This window comes from Pseudonaja textilis, chromosome 1 (genome assembly GCF_049901715.1).
Source record: "Pseudonaja textilis isolate UNSWEBS1 chromosome 1, rPseTex1.2, whole genome shotgun sequence".
NCBI classification, from domain to species: Eukaryota; Metazoa; Chordata; class Lepidosauria; order Squamata; family Elapidae; genus Pseudonaja; species Pseudonaja textilis.
Genome location: NC_141990.1, coordinates 197,311,512 through 197,337,422, shown reverse-complemented (window position 1 = coordinate 197,337,422; position 25,911 = coordinate 197,311,512). Strand labels below are relative to the sequence as shown.

At 39.4% G+C, this 25,911-nt stretch overlaps 1 protein-coding gene across 8 annotated transcripts in view; it reads left to right on the top strand.

Moving 5' to 3' along the window:
• GALNT13 (polypeptide N-acetylgalactosaminyltransferase 13) overlaps positions 1-25,911 on the top strand; it is a 228,686-nt gene that overhangs the window by 28,294 nt on the left and 174,481 nt on the right. For all 8 annotated transcript variants that reach the window (XM_026697214.2, XM_087920195.1, XM_087920192.1 and 5 more), the window contains exon 2: positions 2,308-2,554. In XM_026697214.2, the coding sequence (XP_026552999.1) occupies positions 2,413-2,554 (142 nt within the window). In that variant the 5' untranslated portion in view covers positions 2,308-2,412. The remainder of the gene's footprint in view (positions 1-2,307; positions 2,555-25,911) is intronic.

The following is a 25,911-nucleotide window of genomic DNA, read 5'->3' as shown; positions in this document are numbered from 1 at the left end:
GGAACTGAAATGTGGATTGATCAGTCAAGTGTATTAATCAGGAGTAGACAATCTCTGTGGCATTGTTCATCAAAACTGAAAGCCCTTTGAAACATTGCACAGAATTAGAATATCCATATGGCTATGGAGATTCTCAATCATCCAGGTCATAGTTGTCCGAAATATGCTTTTTCAAGAGCAATTGGACTTTGTGGGGTTTTTTTTTTTTGAAGATGTTTTGCTTCTCATCCAAGAAGCTTCTTCAGTCAGATCTGAAGCAAAACATCCTCAAAGAAAAATTAGAAAGTCCAGTTGCCTCTTGAAAAAGCACCTTTGGGACCTATTAGCTGTATTTGCCTTTAATAATGCCTTTAATAATGTACTATAATTTGTTTTAATTATTTTGTTGGAGTTTATTATTTTTTAAATTAACTTTTACTGTATTGCTGTTTTGAATTTGAATACTGGTAGTCCTCAATTTAGTCCTCAATATGGCAAGAAAATTCGTAAAATGGGGCAAAACTCACTTAATAAATTTCTCACTTAGCAACATAAATTTTGGGCTCAATTATGTTTGTATGTTGAGGACTACCTGTATATAGAAATGGTGACTCCCTGATAAGTCGAGGTCTAAAGAATGAGTGAATGAAAATTTAAATATTTGAATTTTATAAGAAAAAACACTTTTCACTATAACTAAGCTATAATTTGGAGGTAACCTTGCTTTTAGGGTGGCATCTTATGAATAAATGGTTAAATCTTTTTATTTCCTAATCAGTTTCATCAGTTTCACCAGTTTCAATGTGGCTACTTCTGTCACAGTTTTTAAGATAATGATGCAATTAGTGGTTTATTTTTCTGACCTGTAGATACTGGGAATGGCTACCAAGATATTCCAAACTACTGCTTGTCAGTTCCTTTCTGGAAAGGAAAAGAAAAAAAAAGGAAAGGAGTCCCTGCAGGTTTGGAAGAAAAAAGCCATTATTTATTCAGCCTGCCAGCTTTGATTCTTCCTACTCATGGTTTCTGAATTTGGGCTTTAATGTATTGCACTATGCTTGATTCTTCCAAATATCCCAATAGTATCCTCATGTTTTCCTTCCTGCATTATGTGACTCATTGGGGACATTTCTTCAAGATACTTGAAGAAGCTTGGAATTTCAGCTTGTAGAACTTTGTTAATACATTGGAAAAGAAAAGGTTTACAAAATAAAAAAAAATAGTAAAAGTAAATAGAGGAAGCAACCTCCTGCTAGGTAATAAATGAAAACGTATGAATTTAAATTTAAAGAACCTCGCACCCAGTATTATGTTCCCATTTTTTTCAGTATGTCTATATTTTCGCAACTGAGTCATCAAGAGAATAATTGTACCAGTTGATCATAATCAACTGAAACTGAATTACATATTTGATTTACTTTGGAAAATTGTTTCATATTCTAAAAGTGAAAAATGTTACAATAATTACTTGTGTGAAGTAAGGTTATGCATAGACCAGACAAGAACCCCAAATAATGTCAACAGAAAGTGTTTTTTAAAGGGAGGAGTGTGTAATTGTATGTATTATTAAAGGAAATATAAAACAGTGTCTGTTGATGCTGATACTCCATGTCTGCCCACTTGAGCATGAATAGTGCATCTTTTAGCTGTAGTTAACACCAATGCTATGTCATTTATCCATTTTCTTGTAAGTGTTATTGCAATAAGATATTTCACAGAGAATTAAATCCTCTGTTTGTGCTCGCTCGGTTTATTTTTCCTTGCTTTTTTTGAGTCAGTGTACATTTTTGAAGAGCGCTTTAAAGATGCGCATAACCTGAATTTGGAAAACATCAAAGCAATCACCACTAAAATACACTTGTAATGGAACATGGGAATGACTTGCAAGATTCTCTTTAATGTAACTCTGCAATAAAGTTAATGTTAGTACAACTGAGTGCTTTTTGTCTCGACTACTTTGTGAGGCTGACAACTTACATTGCAAATCCCTCTTACCTTTGCAGTCCATGAAACTAGTGAGGGACCCTTCTGAAAAATCTGTTGCATCCATATTCTTTCTGCAGGCACAGTTGCCTTTTATCTGACTTGCCTAGTCTGCTGCTTTTCCTCCTGTCTCCCAAAGTCATTTTCACATACCATTACACACCGGAAAGCTTGTTTTCATTTTTGTTTCTAAAAATTTGGTATGCATTTCTTGCATACAATGGAGGACAATAAAAATTAATCATGTTTTTTTTTTAAAAAAACAGTAACAGATGAAAATTGTTATGTTTATGAAGTTGTTTACTTGCCAGCTAATTCTATTTTTCTCCTCTTCTTATTTTTCAGTGGGATGTTCTCATCTGTGCATTCGTGCCAGCTTCCTTGGCTTGGATATAGCATCGTATTAGCACCTGCTTTTACTGCAGCCTGTAACTAATAATTCAATAAAGGATGAGGAGATTTGTCTATTGCAAGGTGATTCTTGCCACTTCTCTCATGTGGGTCCTGGTGGATGTGTTTCTCCTGCTGTACTTCAGTGAGTGTAACAAATGCGATGACAAGAAAGAAAGGTCCCTGCTGCCTGCTCTAAGGGGTAAGATACAACTTGGTGATCACCCTTGACTTAGTTTTGATTGTTGGTGAATGGTGCTAAATGTAATTTGAATGCCTAAGTGAAATACTTGAATTGGAATTGTTGGTGAGAACAATGTAACAGAAGTCCTTTCAACAAATCCAGGCTGAATGCTGTAAAATGTTTTCCCCATATACGATTAAGCTCAAAAAGATGTTAAATGTACTGCAGCTTTCCTCAACCTGATGCTCTTCAGGTATCTTGGGGCTACAAGATTAGAATTCCCAGTCAGGTTACTCACAATCTGTGCTGACTAGAAATCCACAGAATTATACTCTAATGTATCCGGAGAATAGCAAATTGGGGAATGCTGATCTGGGTTATTATCTAAGGCCCTTCCATCTGGCATTTCAGTCAGAAATTCACAAGGGGCTCAAACAGCCCTCTTCAACTTGAATTCTAAACAGTAATTCCTCCCATTAAATTTGAGTGTAAACATTTGCTATCGTTCATAAATGGTTCACAGAACTGTTTTCAGAAGAAACCTATGATCTTCGAGATTAACTTTGCATTTTAAAGATATTGATTAACAAAATAACAAGTTTTAAAAGGTTTTTAAAAAAATCTTCATTGATTTAATACACATTGTTCGTGAACAAAAGCATGAACTGGTTCATTATAAGTATCCAAAACAAATAATCTTTGCTCTAACTATCTATGATATGGATGTACATACCATACACTTCCATTATCTTTTTGATAAGCAATGTTATGCTCTGAAAAAGAGCAAAAATAAGTCCAGATAATTGACAATGCAATGCCTGGAGAAAGAAAAGAACAGAAAAAAATGGAGAAAAATCACAAAATACAAAAACTTGCAAATAGAAACAGAGCGACTGGCAAAAGAAGACAAGCATAGCACCAGTAGTAATTTGGCAACATGGGTGCAATCGCCAAACATCTGAAGCATCACTTGAATATCATTGGCATTGACAAAATCACTACCAGTCAATTACAAAAAGGCAGCTTTACTTGAATCAGCTAACATCCTGTGATGATACCTCTGACACCATCAAGCAACAACATCTGCTTATCCTTAGGAAGGACTTAATAGGTTGATAAAAGTGACAAATCCAGTCTATATATCTGGTTGACTGTGCCAGAAACAGTAGTACCTTCATTAAATTTGTATGTTGCCTCACTCTCAACAACTTTGGGTAGCTCACAACAATTGAAACAATAATTAACAATCAAATAACAATCAAATAGCGAGCCACAGAAATTAAAGACCTGAGAATATCAAGAATCCAAACCATTCCTGTAAAATACAGTAGCAAGTATAAGCTGTTGCTATTATGGACTAATTTTAATCAATTTAAAGTAAGCAATCATTCTAATGCACAGTAACTAATTACAGTATGCAATCATTCCATAAGCCACAAACCAAAGAGGCAGTAAGATTGATTTGACAAATTGGTCATGATCAATTGTCCTTCCTAACTTTTTAATATAATTTATAAAAATAAGAGCCGGAGTGATTCTGAGCCTTAAATTGAATTGGGACTTCTAAAACATCCTTTTAACTACTTCGTTTATAAGCAAGGAGAAATGCAACCCATCAGTTTAATGAATAAGGGAGATGTCAACATATTTACTGATTTGTAGACCAAACAAGAGAATAAATCAGTACTCTCTACTATGCTCTACATATACAGTAGCTGCAGCCTTTAGCCTATTTTGCTGAAAGTGGATGTTGCTGATGTATTGCTTTGGAATGAAGTGATTGGTTTCTCATTTTTTGAACCGATTCAATCTGCCCAACTGCAAAGGCCAGAGAACCTGATGCAGCAAAAATGTCTCTTTTTCTGGGGAAGATTGGAAAATATTGTTTTGTTTGCCTGAATCTTTTAAGGAAAAGTATTATCACCACACTGACTTCATTAAACTGGGGCAAGAACTGGGTCATGAGTGTTATATGATAAATGGTTCATTCAACTTCAGAATTTATTACAGAAATAATTAAATCTGATCCTTACACAGTGCAATATTTCTTACTGAAATCCCAGCACAGTTCTGTTCTCCCATGAGCTGTTCAAAGCATCCGGTAGTGGGAGGTGCTTCAGTCTCCGCATGTCTAGGTTGGGCTTAATTTGTGGAACGCTCCTCCTCCTCCACGGTACTCCTCCCCAGCGTTCCCCAGTTTTGGCTCAGCCTCGTGAGAGATAGTCAGTGCTTGTGATTCTTCCTTGGCCGAAACAAAAAAAATTCTTTCCTTGCTAGCAGGTTTGAAAGTTAATCAGCTTGTCTTTAGAATACTTTAGCCTTCTAATCCCATTGCGATTTCTCAAAGTTGGCTCACATTGCAGAGATCGCTCGCATTTCAGGGAAGCACCATTTCGCGCCCCAAAGTGGCGGGAGGCTTCGGCGCTGCTCCGCATCCCCTCCCCACAGCCAATCTTTCTACCCCTGCCATTCCGACCAATTGCCGCAGCGTTTCTTTACCCGAACAGCGGCGTGAGTTCTTTGCTCCCAACAAAGTCATATCGCTTTCCTTCCCCCTGTGAATGCCATTTGGGGTGGATGATTCAAATACTTAGTACCTTCCACCCTTCCCCACTGTTTAGCCTCATAGGAAAAGCCATCGGAGGCTATTCCTTTACACGGGAGTTTGCTGTTGGGAATGCGCCAAAAGATTAACGGCCAGAGGCCATCTTTTCTTACAAGACCTCATGGCCGTGCGCCTGTATTCCATTTTGTGCTGTGTGAGGTAGCTCTATTCCGAGCAGAGGCTCCCTTCAGAAATACTGGGGACCATTATACCCTCGTCTTGGTTTTTTTCTATATTCGAGGCTATTCTTACAATTAAATCGTTGGCTTAACCCTCACAGCCCAACCAACCCAGTGGCACAACAGCGAGCACCTAGGCCTGTGTCTGCCTGTGCAGGGAAGCTGTTGAAGGCCTCTATCCTTATCAGTTTGGGCCTTTAGGCTTTCTCAATTTGGCTGGTTGGTTTCTCAGCACGTAACATCGTGCCACTTAATTAATATTCATATACATATTGCCATATATATATTTATTTGTGGTTATAATAATAACAACAGTAATAATAATAATTTTCTCTTCAGTATAATATTTTAATATCAATAAAATATTATTACTGAGATACGACTCATTTTAGATAGTATTATTCAAAAAAAAAAAAAAAAGAGGAAAGGGGGCAATAAAAACATCATCAGGGCAACCGGTCTGTCCTCAGATCAGGCCCCTGGGCGTGCCAACCACCTTCACAGTATTGCATTGTATAACAAGCATACTGCAATTCCAATTTCAATCGAAATGGCAGACAGTAGCAGCTCTCAGACCTCATCCTTGAAGATCAAAGCCAAATCTCAGCACAAACCTAAGCAGGCTAAAGGGAATTCTAAAACTTCAGAAAGGGACGCCATCAGGCACCATAAAGCTTTACAAAAACAGATAGATAAGTGCACACGGGAGGCGCACAAGGTCTCACAGGACTTCCCCTCCTCCAACCCAGGTCCATCTACCTCTTCCCACCCTCCTCCTCCCCTAGATCTCTCCCTCTCATCCAGGCGCAGCTTGGTTCCCCAAGGCCAACAGGCCCAAGTATTTGGGACACCGACCACACGAAGGGCTCCTGAAGTCACATTCACTCTGATGGCTGCCGGTCTTCGTCAGGACGATAGTCTTACAGATGAAGTTCCAGAGAGGATGAAGGCCTGGATGGAGCTGGCAATCCGCCAGGGAATCGCAGCAGGTCTTCAACACGCAGTTATGACCAGGGAATATCCTGTGATCACCGATCATGATTCCCAATCACTGAGGTCATTGACCAGGTCGGAGCAGCACCATACCCAGGTACATTTACAAGGGGAGGTCCCCCTCAAAGGGCCGACTGAGGAGGATGAGGAGGAGGAAGAAGTGGATCAAATTGATCAAATGGAAGAGATTGAATCAGGATCAATACATGACAGCGAACCCCTGTCAGAAGCAAACCCCTTAGAAAGGGGAATGTCTGAGGATGAGGGCCTTGTTCCTGACCAACCTGTTTTTACAGGATTATTCTACCCACAACTTTTCAGATCTCTCTTGTTTAAGGCAAAAAACATTGCACGCCTAAACAAGTCGACCCCTTCTAGCACTCCAACTCCTTCGGAAGAGGGTGTACCAAATTTACGCCCTCCAGTGGTACACCGTTATCCCACCTTAACAAGGTCCTTGTCGCACTCACTAAAGGCCCTTTCAAACCCTTGAAATCGTCAAGTCTCCAATTTCTGACGTATAAGCCCAGCCTAGACATGCGGAGACTGAAGCACCTCCCACTACTGGATGCTCTTCACAGCTCAAAGAGAATGGGCGTGTCAGGTAAGTACCAACGCCCTTTCTGTGAGCACATATTGTAATCTGATTTAATGCTATATGCCTGCTGTTTCCAAGTAAATGTTTCAATGATTGTCTACTCTTCTGTGCTGGATCATAGACCAGATCTTTTTACCTATTAAATATCTAGAAATGTGGCTATGTCTCTAAAGAACATTTTGTATAGAGCTTTGCTGTTTCTAAATAATGTTTGTTGCTTTTGCCACAAGATGCATCCCCAAAATATATAGTGACAAACAATTTCCAAATTGTAGGATCAGTGGTGGGATTTAACTTTTTTTTACTACTGGTTCTGTTGGCGTGGTTTGGTGGGTGTGGCAGGGGAAGGATACTGTAAGACCTCCATTCCCTCCCCACTCCTGGGGGAAAGATACTTCAAAATCCCTATTCCCTCCCCACCCCACTAACCTGCTTTCCAGCTCCGTTCTCCTGTGCAGGGCAACAAAAGAAGACCCAGCCGATCAGCTGGGACTCGGGAGGCAGAGAAGAGATGGGATGGGGCCAGTCAGAGATGGTATTTGCCGGTTCTCTGAACTACTCAAACTTTCCACTACTGGTTCTCCAGAACTGGTCAGAACCTGCTGAATATTACCTCTGTGTAGGATCCAATCTGGCTTGGTAATCGGGACCAGAGGTTTTGTCTTCTGAACTTTTGGGATTTCTCTCTAGAAGTTCCCTGAAGAAGGACTCCAAAAGCTCGGAAGACAAACCTCTGGTCCCAATGTCCGACCCAGATTGGATCCTGCAACATTATCCCAGATGATATATATACACCTTCATTCCAAATTCTTCAAAGTACATTCAACGAGATTTAGGACTTGTACTAGTGAGAAATGCCTTTATACCAGGTCCATTGGGCTCCATTTGACTCCATTTGTACTTTTCTGGCAATCTGGACAAGAATGCACTTAGGTCCTCCCACCTGGAGGTGCCGCAAGTGGAACCCCTGGTTATAAAATTTTTACTCTGATCTTTTCCTATTATTCAATAGCTTCAGTATTCTGGATTTTAAAGCTATTTTATTGGTTGTTCTGTTGTGGTTGAGCAGCATTGATTTGTTTTCCTGTAGCGATAAAGCTTGCAACTTGCATACATGAAGCTCTGTTCCAAATGCACCATGCGCAGTGTATTTTACATAGGAGAGTTACTTTTGCAGTGTTATTTGAGTAGGCAGATGCATGTGTGAATATTGTTTACCTGGTTGTGACTTTATACTGGGGAAAATTCCCTTTGTTTTGCTGAAGCTTCTGAATTGCTTGCAGTCTTACAGTATATTATGTGTTTTAAATATTAAATGGATGAAAGGGACCATTCAGTAATTGATTTACTTGGTCTTCAGGCATAACCTTACAGTACAATTCTAGACACAGCTTCCCAGTAAGTAAGCCCATTGTTTGAACATATACTCCAATATGGGATTAGAATCATCTACATATACCTGTGCTTCCAGATCCAGTAACACCTAAGTTGGGCCTACATTTAGCAGATGCAACAAAACTCAATTTCAATTCAGGAATCCTACCAAATCATAGATAAAGCCTTTAATTAAAAGTGGGGCTGATAATTCACTTATAATACACTTACATTTTATACATTTCTATATAGACCTGAACACCTATATGTCATTTTTGAAAATATGGCAAAGTTGTTATTTTATGGTCAGGAGGAATAAACCCCCTTCTTCCAAATGCCTCTGTTAAATCATGGTTCAGTTGTATATTCCAAATAGCTTTCTGTGAGATCTGGAGAAGCGTGTGTATTATTAAGCCCTTAATACTTTTAAAGTATGTGACAATGTATGTGAAACACTGTTTTTTTTTTTGTTAAGACTTCTGTAAAAAGCAGAAAAGAGCAGTAATATTTGAAAGATCATGTGGCAAAACACTTCGCCAGTCTCCCATCTACCACATAGTTAACCCTCCACATACACACAGTGTATGTTGTCCACCCCAACCCGTTGGTATGCCACTGATTTATCGCCAGTGGCAGTCTTTCATTATCATGCCATGGTATATGGATTAATAGTAAAGTCGGCATCCTTGTTCTTACGCTACTCTTTTCAGTTTCCGATTTAAACAAGTTACATATTTTTCGTGAACACCAAGATCCAAAAGCTTAGCAGAAGTAAGTTCCTGGCAGCACACAGAATATTTAGAATTTGAAACGGTGTTTTGAGTTTCAAATGGATTGTTCTGATCTACTGGAAATGTTCCAGAGTTGTTACCACCATACAAATATTGTCTTTTGATACAGCCTTATTTCAGTAAGGTCATTTAAAGCTTAGAACGCTTTCAATATAGTCTGAGTAGCTGTTTTAAATTTGATTCCACTGTCCCCTCACAGCCTGTGTATTATGGATAAAAGTACAGATAGTCCTTGACTTACGACCACAATTGAGCCCCAAATTTCTATTGATAAGCAATAGAACAGTTTTGCTCCATTTTGTGACATTTCTTGCCACAGTTATTAAATGAATCACTGTAGTTGTTACGTTAGTAACATGGTTGATAAGTGAATCTGGCTTCCCTATTGACTTTGCTTGTCAGAAGGTTGCAAACTATGATCACATGACTCCAGGCTACTGCAACTGTCATAAATATGAGTCAGTTGTCAAACATCTAAATTTTGATCATGTGACCATGGGGATTCTGCAGTGTGAAAAATGGTCATAAGTCACTTGTTTCAGTGCTGTTGTAACTTTGAACAGTCACTAAATGAATGGCTGTAAGCCAAGAACTACCTGTAAACATTCATTAAGACCTTATGTTTATGGACTACTCATTGTACATTGTGTACTACAGATGCCCCAACTATAGTACTTAGTGATGTAGTTTGCTTTTGCAGACCTGGCTCTTGCCCTTTTTTACATATGTTAAAGATTTCACCATTATTTATTCATTGTGTGGTGTGGCTAGTAAAATATTGGATCAGAAAATCGTGGCTTACTTTTTTATCTATCTTTTTTGCCTTATATGCTTTGTTGTGAACTTACTGGAACAAAACTGAGTTGATCATGTGATTTAAAGAATTATTTTAAGATGATCAGATATATGACCTCAATCTTCTTGAAGTCAAAGAGATTAAAATGTCCTAATTAGGGTAGAATTATAGCCTCAATTACTCAAAACTTTATCTTAACATTATCTTTGCTAAATAACAAGCAAAGATTAAAATGCTTTTCTCATTCCTGGCTGTGAAATCTGAAGCATCTTAGTTTGTCTTGCTTGTTATGTTTTATGCTGTTAATTAGCAGAGGTTGGATTTGGATGCAAATATGGATTGTTTACTAACTATTACTAAATGCCACTATTACAGTTTTAGCTGCCTGTTTTATAGGCCTCTCATGCTTTTCTGAATTAGCTTTAAAAAAACTTCCCTAGACAGACACACAAATGTAACTATACAGATGTCCTCACCAGTATCTCTTCATCTGCACAAGACATTATTATTACACTATATCCTGACTATGGGGTTGGAAATATTCTGTATTTGCTTGGTGCTCTTTCAAAGTGATCTCAGCTCTTAAGACATGAAGGCATTAACTATGTCTTATCATAGTTCCCTGGCATACTCGGAGTGAAATAAAATGTTCATAGTATTTTATCAGGTTAGACAAGTGCAGCATTAAGACTCAAAGTGATAGGCTTGAAAAGAAGTTATTACACCACTGATAAAATTTTATGATCCATTTATAAGAATGAAAATGAAAATATGTCTTCTCATCCTAGTGAGTTGAGCACTCTTAGATGTGTTGAAATATCGATTTGTTTGGCTGCTCAAGGTATGAACAAACTGACTACATTCCTCCCTTTGATAGATAGAAACAATGATACTGTAAATCTTCTGACATTAGAAAATATCAAAGTTAAATAGTTGATATAGACTCATAAACATACCCAAACTGCATAAGCATATTAAGACATCTGGAGAGTCTTCTGATAAGCCTGCTATTTCTAATTATCATACTGAAGTTTACCTCAGGATTCCATCCCTCCCTTTGAGCTATTTTCTCCAATCCCAGCATCCTGTGATACAGCACATCAGATCAGAACTGAAGGAATTGATATCTCACTGCATCAGATTGAGGCTGGACCCCAGCTGCACTGAAAAAAAGACGCGACAGCTGTAGATTTCTTGCAGTGAAAATTACCGACCTCTGGCTTTGCTCCACTTCTCCAATGCACCGCTGTATCTATGCACCAGCTGCACAGGCTCACCCCATTGCCTGCTGCGCCGCTTTGCTTGGACTTGCTCAGGCAAGTCCCTCTGGTGCAGCGGGCTCAATGGGGTGGACCTGCATGGTTTTTGCCACCTCTTTGGTGGCCGGAATTGAGCTGGGAGTGGTGCCTGGAGGATTCTCTCTCTGAACATGGTGACTAGAGGCTTCTCATGCCACTTTTTGCTGGAGTGAAGAGCCTGCAGCAGCCATTTCTTTGCCAGCTGGAACTGAGCCAGTAGTGGCTTCTCGCTCTGGCAAAGAGGTGGTGGCTGTAGGCTTCTTGGCAGGGGGACGGGGACATGGCTAGACTCAGCTGGGAGTTGGAAGGCAGCTCCTACACCCTGCCTGTCCCTTTTTGGTCCCCCCACTCTGTGTCAAAGTACCTTAAAGGGCTGCCTTCCAAGCAGCAGCGGAGTGAAGGGAAGGGAGGCGGAAAAGTTCACCCAAGTCTTCTCCTCCTCCTCGGGCATACACAGAGCATTTGCATTTCACGGTGCCAGAGGGACTCACCCACATGCCGTCTCCTCGCGGAAGGTCCCAGCCTCATGTCTGCACATGTGAGGTCCCTGGACTTTCTGCTAGGAGATGGTGCACCGGCTACCGGCTCAGTTCTGGCTGGTAAAGAAGAAGCAGCTGGGACTCGCTGCCCTGTTTTCACGCTGGGGTGCACCCCATTGCCTGCTGCACTGGCGGGACTTGCCTGGGCAAGTACCTCCGTTCTGGCAGGTCCCTCCACCTAGGCAAGTCCCTCCGGTGCAGCAGGCAATGGGGTGCATGTGCACGGCTGGTGCAAAGAACAGGGCAGTGATGGCAGCGCGACAGAAGCTCTTTTTTGGCGCATTCGAAACGCGGAGGCCAGTAGTTTTGCAGCACAAGAAGCCTGCAGCTGCTGCTTCTTTTTTTTTTTGGCGCAAGAAGCCTCCAGCCAGCTGGCTCAGTTTCGGCTGGCAAAGAGGCATCAGCTGGGAGGCTTCTTGCATCGAAAAAAAGAGGCAGCGGCTGCAGGCTCTCAGCCCTGGGCAGGGGTTGGCGCAACCTGGTGCAATTGGCTGAATACCACCACTGCTATTCTCTTTCTTACCTGATTGTTCATTCGGCAGCATCCCTTTGCACATTTGCCCCATCTCCCAAGATCTTTCCCACATTTCATTACAGTAGCTCTGGAAAATTATTAAACAGCAGTGGAAAGGGACCAAAAACAGAGTCGCTAATGGACTAACTACATTGTATTATCACTGAGTAGAACCACAACCGTTAAGGTAGTCCGTAATGATATCATAGTTGACAGTAACAAAAATCACTGACAGATCAAGTAGGACAAGCGGGATATACTCCCCCCATCAAAGTCCTGATAACGATCTTGCTTGTGTCCGAAACTTAGCTAAAAAGAATCCAAACGAACCATTTCTAATAAAGTAGTTTGCAGCTGAAGCAGCCAAGGAGGATGAAGGAGCTCAACAGATTTCTGGAAAAAGGAAGTTTGCAGGCTGAATGATATTTATAACCCAGTCCTGGGTTCAGGGAAAATTACTTAAGAAGAATGTATTATCAGAGTCTCCTTCAAAGCTGCAACATCATCCCTGCCCAAAGAGAGATGCTGATGATCTAGATCCAGGTTGTCTGTCCCCCATCAGCCCTGGGGAAGAAACCAGGAGAGGTATGGATCAGGGTCACAGTGATCCAGGCTTATATCAGAAAGCTCCACTTTCTCATAGGCCACGGCCCAAAAGGAATCCTGAATAACAGGTACATGTTATCCCAGTCGCCTCATTGGAATCTGTCCAGGAGGAGTGAAGATGTTGAAAAATGTGAGGGATTTTGTTGGCAAATGGTCACAACAGTTAGTTGTGAAGTCCTCCCTCTCCCTCCTTCACTAAAAGGAAATTTATTTCCCTAAATAAGAGTCAATCAACAGTTTGTCAATGCAATGAGAAGTAGGAATACATCATTATGGTGTGTGGGCCAAACGTGAACTTATACCACATAGTTCTTGATTTACAACAGTTCATTTAGTGATCAAAGTTACTGCAGCACTGAAAAAAGTGACTTATGACAATTTTTTATACTTATGACCATTGCAGCATCCCTACAGTCATGTGATTTAGATTTGGATGCTTGGTGGTTATAGTGTCTCTCTAGCAAGCAAAGTCAGCGGGGAAACCAGATTCATTTAACAACCAGGTTACTAATTTAAGAACCACAGTGATTCACTTAACAAATGTGGCGAGAAAAGTCAAAAAATGAGGCAAAACTCACTTAACAAATTTCTCACTTAGCACATAAATTTTGGGCTCAGTTGGGGTAAATTGAGGACTAAGTGTAACTATATTTTGGTAAGACTCACCTTTGGATTTCCTGCACTGATATTTTAAACATTTCTAATACTTCATCTCCTGGAGTTTTCCAATTAACTAGGATATACCCTAGAATTTGCGCACAAAGAGTGGTTGTTTGGAGCAATTTTGTCAAGAGCCCAATTTGCCTCCTGTTGCCAAAGGTTAACAAGGTCCTCAGTTGAACGGCCTATGAAAAGTCCTCAGTGTGCTCTGGAGATCCATCAGATCAGGCATCGAGGTGAGCCCTCCTGTCAGGTTTAGCCCTGCAGAAATTCTGAATGGCAATTAAACTTAACTGGACCAAAAGGTGGTTCTACCATGGCATCAAACTGGACTTAATGCTCTTCATATTGAAACCACCACATTACTATTCCAAGGTGGTCTAACAAATGACTGCCTTCGTTTGTCACATACTGGAATAATGGTGACCATGAACTTTTGGTTTTCTGTCTCCCCTACAAGATGGCCCAGGTGAAGAAATGGGTTACATGGAAGACTGAAAATTACTTTTTTTAAGATTAACTATAATAACATAACTTGATGTCTGATTGTGCTTCCTGTCCTCTCTTTTTTATATTCCTGTGAATTTGGAGGAGTGTCTGTCTGAGACATTTGTGTGTAATCCTTCCCCATCTTTTGGACTGATGCAATATTTTCCTTTATTTTGGTTTGGTAATGAATCCTCTCTCTCTTTGAGGTCATCTTTTTTATTTTCTGCACTTTCCCAGGTCCACACCCAAACCATGAATGTTGAAATCACCCAACATTATAGGCACAAGGGTGCCAGCATTCACCAGAGAACAATAACTGAACAGCTTCATATTCAGTACAGCAGAAATATACCCAGCCTGTTCCTGCAGCCCAATTAAACATCTGTGCATTCATATACCTCGCCATCTCAGGAATGAAGCACTTTAGAGACTGATAAATTTTGAAATGACATTATGTATGGATTTGTTCCAAGATTTTGTATAAATTGCAGACATTTCGTCAATAGAAAAGTGGGATGCTGTTAATTTAAAATGCTATACTCAAATACAGTTGAGTTACAGGTGATCCGTGCTTTATGACCCTAATTGTGACCAGCAATTCCACCTGAGTGAAACAGTCACTAAGTGAGAAATCATGCTTTTTGATTGAAAAGAGAGACATTTCCTGTTTCGCACCTTTGGCATTTGTTTGCCTCCTAACAATTTGGAATGCTCAATTCCTTATTGTTCTGTACGCATCAAAAGCAATCTGACCATTCCATAGCCTCAGGATGGAAGCCACCAGCGTGCTCCATGAACAGTATACAGTATTCTCTTGAAATACCTTCCGCTCCAATCTCTGCTCTGTGAGGAAAGGGAAAAAAACAAGCAATTTCTGTAGGCAGTGTCGTCTCCTTTGCCGGACTCTTTCCCATTGCCAGTGTGATCATCTTGTTCTTAATGTGTATCAATGCAGAAAGCTTACTCTCTTGAAATTCCTCTCCAATCTCATTTTGCTCAATGGAAAGGGTGTGTGTGATTTGTAAGTGAGGGCTGCTTGTACTTTATTTTATTTATTTATAGAATTTTTAAACTGTCTCTTAAGTGGTGAAGATGAACAGTTAGATGAATTTCTGGAAGATGAGTTACTTTCAGACTTCAAATTATTCTGCTTGAATATTTTTGTGGAGTGTTTCATACAGATACATGTGTATGTGTGTTTTTAAATAAACATGTTAAGTAGATTCAAGTTTCTTATTTGCCTTGCATAAAATTGATTTGTTGATTCTTTGATTGCATAATATATTGTATCCTCTTGTTTCATTATGTATCCATCAAAGCTGTAAAATAATTTCTTTAGTTGGAAGACTTTTCTGTATATCATGGGTCCTATCTGTAATACACAGATAAACACAGATTGCCTGAGGAATATTTGTGATTCAGGGTGAGTTAAGCTGAAGCAAATAGAATGCCACTTTTGGCATGTTCACTATGTTGTCAGCAGGCCATCAGGACACACATTTGGAACAGACCTAAGCCAAACCGCTAGGGCCAATTGATTCTTGGGGGAATTGCTTTCAGTCTTAAGTCATTTTCCTTGCCTATCAGCATAGGACATATAAAATGGTCTTGTGCATGCACTCATCCATAGTTATATCTGCCTTTGTAGGACACTCCCATGAAACAATAAACAGTTAACCATAAGAATGGCTTTTCAGCAGATTAATAAGTAAGGAGGCCTAGGCAATGCAGACAGGACTGATTCAACAAGTCATTTCTAGTTATAGTATGTTGGCAGTTAGGATATAAAGCGGGAGTCTCCAAACTTGGTAACTTTAGGACTTGTGGACTTCAACTTCCAGAATTCCTCAGCCAGCCATGCTATGTGGGGAATTCTGGGACTTGAAGTCCACAAGTCTTACAGTTGCCAAGTTTGGAGACCCCAGTATAAAGTTTAATCTGATCTCCCATCCCCATCTACACAATCCTATAGTGGTTATGTAGATGGGGATGGGAGATCAGAGCAAACTTTGTTCCCTCCTCATCTGTACCATTGATATATTAAGTGTGGTTATTTATATGTTTTAATGTTCGTACCTCAGTCCCAGTGGATTCCAAATGGTGGTAATAGATAATAAATTAGAATGAACTTTAAAACTACAGGTACAAATATTATAGATATATAAGCACATGTGTGTTAGAACAAGGTGAGTACCTAGGGTTCCAAGATTTGGAGGACACCTGGTTATGCCCCTGAACAAAAAGTATCCCAGGACAACACTAATGGCTGTGTTTAGGAGCTCTCCCATTGTGGTATTTTGATATAAACATATTGCAGTGCAACGGCCCCAAGAAAAAATAATCTGTGCCCTTCCCAGCTGCTTTTTCATAGGCTGGTGTTTAGTTGATGTTTTGGGAAAAATTGCTGTAAAAATGCTAAGTCCTTGGTGGAATGGCTTTTGTATTGGGCCATTTGGACAAATGTAGACAGACGAGCATCTTTGGAGATGCCAAGAATAGCTTTGCATGTAGAAGATCTCAGACTGAGTTGCGAGTAAGATCAAGGTAGAATCAAGGAGGATCGTCAGCAAATTTGAGCAATGCACAGTAAAAGAAAAAGGATCTGACTCAAGTTGATGAGGTTCCTGAATTTAGGTGGTTATAGACCCTTGAATTTGGTTATGTCCTGGATTTATTTTGTCAGTTGGTAATTATTTTATTTAAGTTATGTTTAAATAAGCAGGCGTGCAGCTCAAAAAAGTTAGCACACACTTTTCCTCAGCTTCATCCAGTCTGTACTCTAGAGGCAGAATTAAGGAATCAGGTGACCTTCCTAACCAAGGGACAGCCATCACTTAGATTATTTTAAGAACTTAAATTCATGTATCACATTTCTAAGCATTTATATGTGGCTTTGCTTCAGCTGTGTGGAGCTTGAATTGGTACAGTACGTGGCGCTACAAAGTATGCTTTTTCTGTTAGTAATGATCATTCTGTGTTTGCTTGGAGGACAAATGCATTCTTCTAAGGTATGCAGTTTCTCAGAAATAGGAAATATTTAAGGACACCTTATGGAAAGATGATGATGCAGACTGGCAGCTTTTCTATTTTGGTATTTAGATAATTCTGTTTTATCTTGTGCAAAATTTATGGCATCGTTTATAACATAACTTCTGAGAGACAAAAAAAGTTCATGCATTTCAGGATCCATTTGTGTGTGTGTGTGTGTGTGTGTGTGTGTGTGTGTATACACAATTGGGTTTCTTTTTTTTGAGTTCCTCTTGGCTTATCTGAAGAATCTTTACCACTCTATTATAAAGTTTGGTGCTGGGTGCATACCACTTAAAATATTATTTTATATTACCAAATTGTCTAGAAAACATTTCTTAGGTTGCATTTTCCTTCAGTGCAGTTACTTACCTTTTATCAGGCTTGCAAGATCTAGGCTGCAAAAACTGACATAACCAATAAGATGAAAGCACAGGGATTTTGCCATCTGGTGATCATCTAGATCAAACTCGCCACATCATGTTGCTGTCACATGAAGTTTCATGATGTTTTTCCCATTCGTGGAGCTGGGGTAGGCATGCCCTGCATGTGACATATCCAGCCCACAGGCCGCCATTTTGACATCTCTGATCTAGAGCAGCGGTATGGAACTATGGTCCTTTTATGACTTGTGGACTTCAACTCTCAGAATTCCTGAGCCAGCCATGCTGACTCAGGAATTCTGAGTCCACAAGTCCTAAAGGGGTCATAGTTCCATACCTCTGATCTACACGTAGGTAGCACAAATAGAATAGAATAGAATAGAATAGAGTGTTGGAAGGGACCTTGGAGGTCTTCTAGTCCAACCCCCTGCTTAGGCAGGGAACCCTATACCACTTCAGACAAATGGTTAACCAATCTCTTAAAAACTTCCAGTATGGCTCCACTTGAATAAAAAATTCATATAATCAGAAGCCTGATTTTTAAAAAAGTTTTCTGCATGGGTCGAAGTGCAGCCTTCTTTAATTCATTGTTCTATTGCCATACTGTTGATGCTATTTTGTGTCATTTTTATTGTTTTACTTATAACTGTGCATACGTACCAAATAAATTAAAAGTAGTGTTACAGTACTAGTGGCTGCATAACCATCTTGCTACACTACCTGTGTCGAAGAGTTTGCTGGAAGGCTTGCTCCACATCTGTAAGTAAATGCTGCAGGAATAATTGAAACACGTTCAGATTTAGCTCATTTCAGATAATAGGGCTGACAGTTATTGCTCTAAGAGGGGAAATAGCTACTAAGTTGTAATTTGCAGTATAGTAAGTTGTTGCTTATGGGTAGCACTGTCATGATTGGATGATTGTAATTAAGCTTGCCCCTAAACTTTCCAGGAAGCAAAGAGTAAGTTCATCAAAGTGGGTGTATGTTCTCTTTCCTTCTGGCATAAAAATCAGACGTGAATTGGTGCCAGGCTTTTGCTCAGAAGAACTCAAATGCATCCAGCAAGGATAAAAACCATAAATTCACAATTTGAAATGACCTGTACTATATAACAATACAACAGCAGTGAAAAACAGAATAGAACAGAAATAAATAATTCAAAAACCCAGAGACTGCTGAAACTCAGTTCGGTGAAACCGCAATTTGCAGCCCAAATGCTCTCCTGAAAAGCTAAAGCTTCAACTTAGAGAAGGCTGTAATTAGAGAAGAGATAAAGCTGCCTACTCTTTTCAAAAAATGGATTTCTCTTAAAAACTAGTTTAAGTTCCATCTGCCTAAGTGGCTTTTTTCCGAGTCTCAATTAAGCATATTTCTGGAGTATTCAGAAACTCCCTAAACGTGAATGGGAAAATGTGATCTTTCAAACGTACCCTAGTCTCTAATCATTTGGGTAATTAAAAAGAAATCAGCATCTACTTTGAGTTATGCCTCAAAGACAATGTGTCTGTTTATATTTCATGTTTCTAGATCACTTCAAGGAGGAGCTCTGGAGAGTGTATAGGAAGACCATGCAGGCATTCCAACTGAAACTGCAGTGAAATACTGTATTTCCCCATGTATAAGCACCCCCTTTGTATAAGCCACCCCCCCAATTTTTGGACTGTGAAGTTTTGAAAAAAATATTTTATTAGAGAAACAAGTTATGAAGAAAGAAAATTTACAAAGAAACAAAATTCGACGTCTAGATCTACAACTTCGGTCATGACGCCGAAAGCGGTGCGGGCGACGCTAGCAATCTACGCATCGGAACGAGAGTAGGAATGAAGCATTCAGGCCGATGCCTAGCGTATGCATTTCTATCGCGTACTCGCACTCGTAATCGTATCATCACGTACAATTTTTACAAAAAAGTATAGCATACTGCTGGAAAACCAGTTTATTCCTACTTTATTATTTTATGCATTTTTCACGTATAAAAAGTGTACCTGCTTTGTATATGCCACCCCCCTACTTTTTGGGCTTGAAAATTTTGGAAAAAAGGGGTGGCTTATACATGGGGAAATACGGTATGCCCTCTTTTCTGGCATAAGAAGACCTTTCCCCCTCCTGTTTCACAATCAGGATGTTTTGGGATTTATTTTGGTGATGATTTTGAATTAACTTCATTGTACTGATTGGTAGAGTGCTATTTCCTATGTGACAAAATTGCACAAATCTCCCATGTTTTGTAGTTTCCCTGTTTCTAATTCTGAAAAAAAAAAGAAAGAAAAAAAAAACCCATGGGAGAAGTTTTCAGATTTAATAGGAATTCATTAGGTTGATCTGAATTCCTTTGGGAAGCTAAAGGTGCTGCAGATTGCTAGATAGATGATAGTGTGATTAATGACAGGAGTTTTTCACACGCACGTGGAACTTGGTCTCCTTTTAACTAAAGCAGACTGCAAGGAGCTTGCACTCATGAGGTTTTCACTGGGCTTCATGTGAAATATTTTGAATTATCGGTTTTGCAGAGTGATACATACATTTGCATTTAAGAAAGTCCAAAGTGCTCTGTGATTAAAAGACAAAAACACAGATTCTGTGTGGATGTACACGTTGAGTAGAAAGTAATACAGAAGAGGACTTAGGAATATGCCTGCAAAGCCATCCTTGATTTCTGTATAGTTAAGATTCTATTTGTTTGGGCCATTATCCACATGAAAATTGAAAACAAAGATTAAATTTCAAAATCACATATGTGGATCCTCACAGAAATGGCAACTTGAAAGCAAGTAACTCCAGAATAAATTCAATGAACACAAACCTGTTTTTTACTTTTCCCTTCAAGGTGTTTAATCTTGTGTGGAAAAATTTATTTTATTTTATTTAAGTTATTTATATGGCTGGCTTGAACACTGTGACATTGGACAGGTTGCAACAAAAAATATTAATAGATACATTCCTTTAAAATAACAAACCCTAAATAGATGACTAGGAATTTGACGCAGTCGAAATGAAGTGTGTCTGCTTGCTTGTTCTAGTGTTTCCAGTGTAGTGTTTTACTGTAGCCATTCATAGGTCCACACAGAATCTGATCTTGAATGTGGTCTAATGGGTGTTTATATATCCTGTCAATTCTTACCTCAGGTACCTAAAAAATTCCAAATTAAGGTTGACCGAGAAGCTAAAATGGATGAAACTAATATTGGGCAAAAGTTGTTGAGTTGTTTGATTGGGACAAAGAAAGAAGTATTGGAAATCCAAGCAGAAGAAAATGAAACAGTCAGAAACAGAGTTTAAAAATATCATGGTGATAATTAGGTAAGCCAGTTTGTTGTCATGGTTAAGGTACCCGGCTAGAAACCAGGCAATTGGTGAACTCTAGTCCTGCCTTAGGTATGAAAGCCAGTTGGGTGACTTTGAGACAGCACCTCTCTTTTAGCCCACAATGTCAGGCCTCAAGCAGATTGAAGAGTTTCTGTCACAACCAATGGATCAACACTCGGCTGATCTGAGAAAAAACAGACCGCATTAGTAGGAAAATGCTTAGGAAAAAAAAGATGTTGATCATAAGTAAAGAATTTGCTCAAAGAATGGTAATTCTGAGGCACTGCACCATATTTAGTGGGAGAGAAACATTTTTCCTCCCAATTATTACCGGTGGATGGGGTGGTGATGTATGTGTGAGTCACTTCAATGATAGTTCTGACAGATACATTTTCGAGGCGTGCATATACAGACTTGAATGATGCGGATAAGTCCTTGAAACTGCTGCAGTTAGTATTTGAGAGGGTGTGGCTCTTGCCGAAATACCCTTCTTAGGAGTGAGGACAACTGAACCCAGGGGAACCTCACTGTATGCAGGAACACTCACTGCAGGTACCTCAAAGCATGCACCTCATACCAATCAGTTTCCTTTGCACAAAGGGAGGAAAGGAAGGAAGAGTTCCTGATCCCTAATCTCTTCACGAGTTTTGAAAAAAAATATAGGCAATTCAAATCCATTTTCAGCATTGCAGAAACTCCTGCACTTAATCTGGAAGTGGCTGAGTACAGTGGACTTTTTATATAATATGCGTGTTTCATTTACCCTCATGGAGTAGCCATGAGTGTGTGCGTAAGCTACTTTGCATATATATGTATATATACAGCACACTGGTTAGTGAGAGAACAATTTTTGGATGGCTAGATTGATAGAGGTTAGGTAGGTTCATTGTGCAAATTGGATTCCTTATTTAAAGCCAATTAATAGCAACCGTTACTAGACATGTCATTTCTGCAAATATCTAATTTCTCCATAGCTATATTAAACAGTTTCATGCCATGTACTCGGATATATAGATTCTTGTTAGGGTCAGTGAGATTCAGGGTTGTTCTGGGAGGGATTTGGCAATTCTAGATAAATTAGGGACCAAAACTGAAAGGTTCTAATTTTCTTTGTGAGGAGGGAGAGTGTTTAAATTCAAGGTTTAACTTTCTTCTAAGTAATACACTATTCAAATTCCTACTGTCATATGTCTCTTTGCTGCAATTTAATAGTAATTGCAACCTTTTAATATATATATCAGTAGAATAATGAGGAATTCTGGGAGTTGAAGTCCACAAGTCTTAAAGTTGCCAAGTTTGGGGACCTTTGGCCCAGCATATGGTGATGAGTAAAGTTTACTACTAGGTTTGAACGAGGTGCTTCACAGCTTGCAGAAACAGAGTCCTTCTCAGCAGCTGCATCTTTTCCTGGGACTGTAGGGTGGAAGGAATTGCTAAGTGATGCCCATGTCCATGCTCATTTCTACTTCAAAACATCCCCCCCCCAACCCCCATTTAGATCCGAAATGCTCAGAACTTGGGAATTGACCATTGTATAAATTGGGAAGATATATTTCATGTTAGATTGTAAGTTTAAAAAAATCAATGATAATTCGCTGAAAAAAATGTATATGTTGTTGCACTTTCTCTTATAACTAAATTTGAATTCAAAGGTAGGAAGAAAGGCTAGTGTTTTTTCAAATTTGGGGAGATCATTGTTTATATTGCCACAAATATGTAAAGCCTTAAAGAAGTAATTTGATGATGATTATGATTAGATACCATCAAGTTGGTGCTGACCCCTAGTAACCTCACAAGATAGATTTTCTCCAGGATGATTTATTAAAAGCCTGTGAATTATTGCACAAAATCAAACAAGCATGGACTGTTCATTGAGTGTTGCTATTCTGTGGAAAGCCATAACAGGTTGCTGTTACTTTCCCTTCCTTTGTACAGGTAGTACTTGACTTACAACAATACATTTAGTGACAATCCAAAGTTACAACTGAAAAAAGTGATTTATGACAATTTTTCACCGTTACAACTATTGCAGCATTCCCTCATGGTCACAAGATCAAAATTTGGACATTTGGCAACTCATATGATGGTTGCAGTGTCCTGGGGTCATGTGATCCCCTCTTGTGACCTTCTGACAAAGCAAATTCAATGGGGAAGCCAGATTCACTTAACAACCAAATGACTAACTTAAAAACTGCAGTGATTCACTTAACAACCGTAGCAAGAAAAGTTGTACAATGGGGCAAAATTCACATAACAAATTTCTCACTTAGCAACATAAATTTTGGGCTCAATTGCAATCATAAGTTGAGGACTATCTGTACACATAAATGGAATACAGATATAATATTTATACAAGGGGAAAGCAGTCTTAAGGAACCTAATGCCGATAATCAGAGATGGAGATTTTGCATGACATTCTGAACCGGTTACAAGATTTTCTTTATCAAGTTTTTCTTTATGTTGGGCACAAAACAATAAGCACAATATTGAATAATAGAGTTGGGCACATAGGAAATCCATTCATCAGAGTTTACGTGATTTTTTTTGTAAAGCAAATTCCTTGTGTAGAAACCTGGGGGGAAAAAACCTAGGCGATTTTAATGAATAGTAGAGTATTTTATGTTACCAGCATGATGTCTGAAACGCTTATGAATCATTTTCAAAATGTGCATAGCTCTGTTTAGTAATTAGCTGTTTGTGGTTAACTCCTGACTGAAGACTATACTTTAATTTATGCTGATGTTGCAAATCAAAAATTGCACTCTAGATTCTAGTGTTGGTTGGAGCGTATTCTAGAAGCATAATTATGGTGCTGTATTTTGAGATAAATTCAATGATTATTCTTGAAATAATTTTTGCTTGGCTTTCCTCGGAAGGGATTTTCTACCAATGTAACATATCCTTCTGCTTGGTTTCCTCCAGATGCCCAGGAAAGATTTAGTGTTGAAGGTGAAAAAAACAAAAAAGATGTCTCTGTGCATAAGGCTAAAGTGTGAAGTACATCACATTTGGAGAGCATAAGGTTCGGGAGGGCATATATATATATATATGTACATCCTACTGTTAATGATTCTTAGCATTGTTATATATATATCATTGCTGTTGATTTTCCTGCAGTTCGGTTTCTACATTTTACAGCCTCAGGGTCAAGAGCAATGCACAGAAGCAAAACATTATCAAGAAAGACATTTGTGGTTAGCAATACATTCCTTCCTGTGGATAATGAATAGCATTTTTCTACTCCTTTGGTAACATCACAGACGTAGAGTGTTTCCATTTGTGTCCTGTTGCTTACCTATTCGTTTTTCCTCTCCTGCTCAGCAGCAGTTCTGTCTTCCTAGGAAAGCATGTCGGTCTAATTAAGTCTTCCATATTCTCACATGGTCAGGTAGCTCTGCTGTTTGCACAGAAGACTGATTAGGTTTCTTGTTATTTCCTGCCAAATTTGATGTAGGGGTCTATATTTCTTCTCTGCCTTCTCTGATAATGTCAGCAGCAATAAGAGATGCTCTGCTTGAGCTCATGTGAATGCAGTACATTAGAACCCTGGATTCTGTTAGGGCTAAATAGAATTGTTCTAAGGAAGCCTGCAACACTATGAAGTCTCCACTTTGGGATGAAATGTTTTTGTTTTGCTCTGCGGAGAGAATACTAATTACTAGCATGCTAATAAACATTGAAACAAATGGAGCTTGTGTATTTGGATGCTGTAATGTTCTTTTCTTTGGATATGGTAGTCAAGATGATGATTATTCCAAGTAATAAAGATAATGGACTGTTCAAAGGATATGACCATTTAACTGGGCTTGCTTTTCCTGAAAACTTAATGCACAGTGTTAAATTTTTATTGCTCATGTGAAATAGGGCATACAATACTTGCATGTTGCATGTATCCAAGAAGTCCAGTCTACAGTATTAATCTCCACAAATGAAGTGAAAGATCATGAGAGCTCATTTATTTTGCAAAGGGCTGTTTCATAAGACGTTTTAATTTTTATATATACATTGCATTGTCTCATGGTTCTAATTGTTTAGAGTAGGATTTTCCAACTTGATTTTCTGAATGAAAAAAGCTGAAACCACAGCAAACACGTAGATACAGCATCACACTCTTTGTATACAATACCTCTTATTATTATTTGCTAATGTTTGTAGGTAATCTTAGGTTCAATATACAGGAGCATTTTTTTTTTTTTTTGCATACTTTGAAAAAAAATAGCATTTTCAGTAACAAGTACAGGTAGTCTTTGACTTACAACAGTTTAGTTAGTGATCGTTCGAAGGTACAACGGCACTGAAGTGACTTATGAGCATTTTTCACATTTATGACTGTTGCAGCATCCCCATAGTCGTGTGATTTACATTCAGATGCTTGACAACTCACATTTATGATGGTTGCAGTGTCCTGGGGTCATGTGGTCCCCTTCTGACAAGCAAGAAGGGGAATCCGGATTCACTTAACATCTGTGTTACTAATTGGACCATTGCAGTGATTCACTTAACAAACATGGCCAGAAAAGTCACTTAACAAATTTCTCATTTAGCAACATACATTTTGGGGTTCAATTGTGGTCATAAGTCAAGGACTACATATAGCTACAAGAGGCAAGACAATAATAACAATTCAGTGAGCAAACTTCATTTTTTATCCCCAGTAGTGGTGATGCCTTTTGCACCAGAGAGCCATTGAAGCTACTTTAGAAGTCACCTAGTCATCTACCGTGTTTCTCCAACAATACAGCCTCCACCAATAGGAAGGCCCAGCATGTTTTATTGGCATAAAATCAAATTGAGCCCCTCCCCCAAATTAAGGCCTATATTAAACATGCAAAATGCGGGGAATGGCGGGGGGGCTTGCTGTTAGGAAGTACTTTTGTTGCATACCTGGATGTGGTGCTGCCTGCGTTGGTGGGGCACTTCGTATCGGGAGACTTTCCGCCACCATTGCTTTACCTTCTCCCTGTGCTGCCGTGGCATTTAGAACAACGCCGTGGCATTTGGCACAGCCATGCACGGCCAGCCAGGGTTCCTCCTTGCAACTGGAGCCCTGCGGAGACACTTGGCTTCAGGCACTCTTGTCGCCACCTTCCCTTTGCCTTCGAAGGTAAAGCCAATTATTTTAAAAATGACGCCCTACTACAACAAAGCCTCCCCTGCCCAAGAGGGCAGCCCAACCCCACGTGGGGAGGTGAATCTCCCGGGCCCACAGCGCAGGAT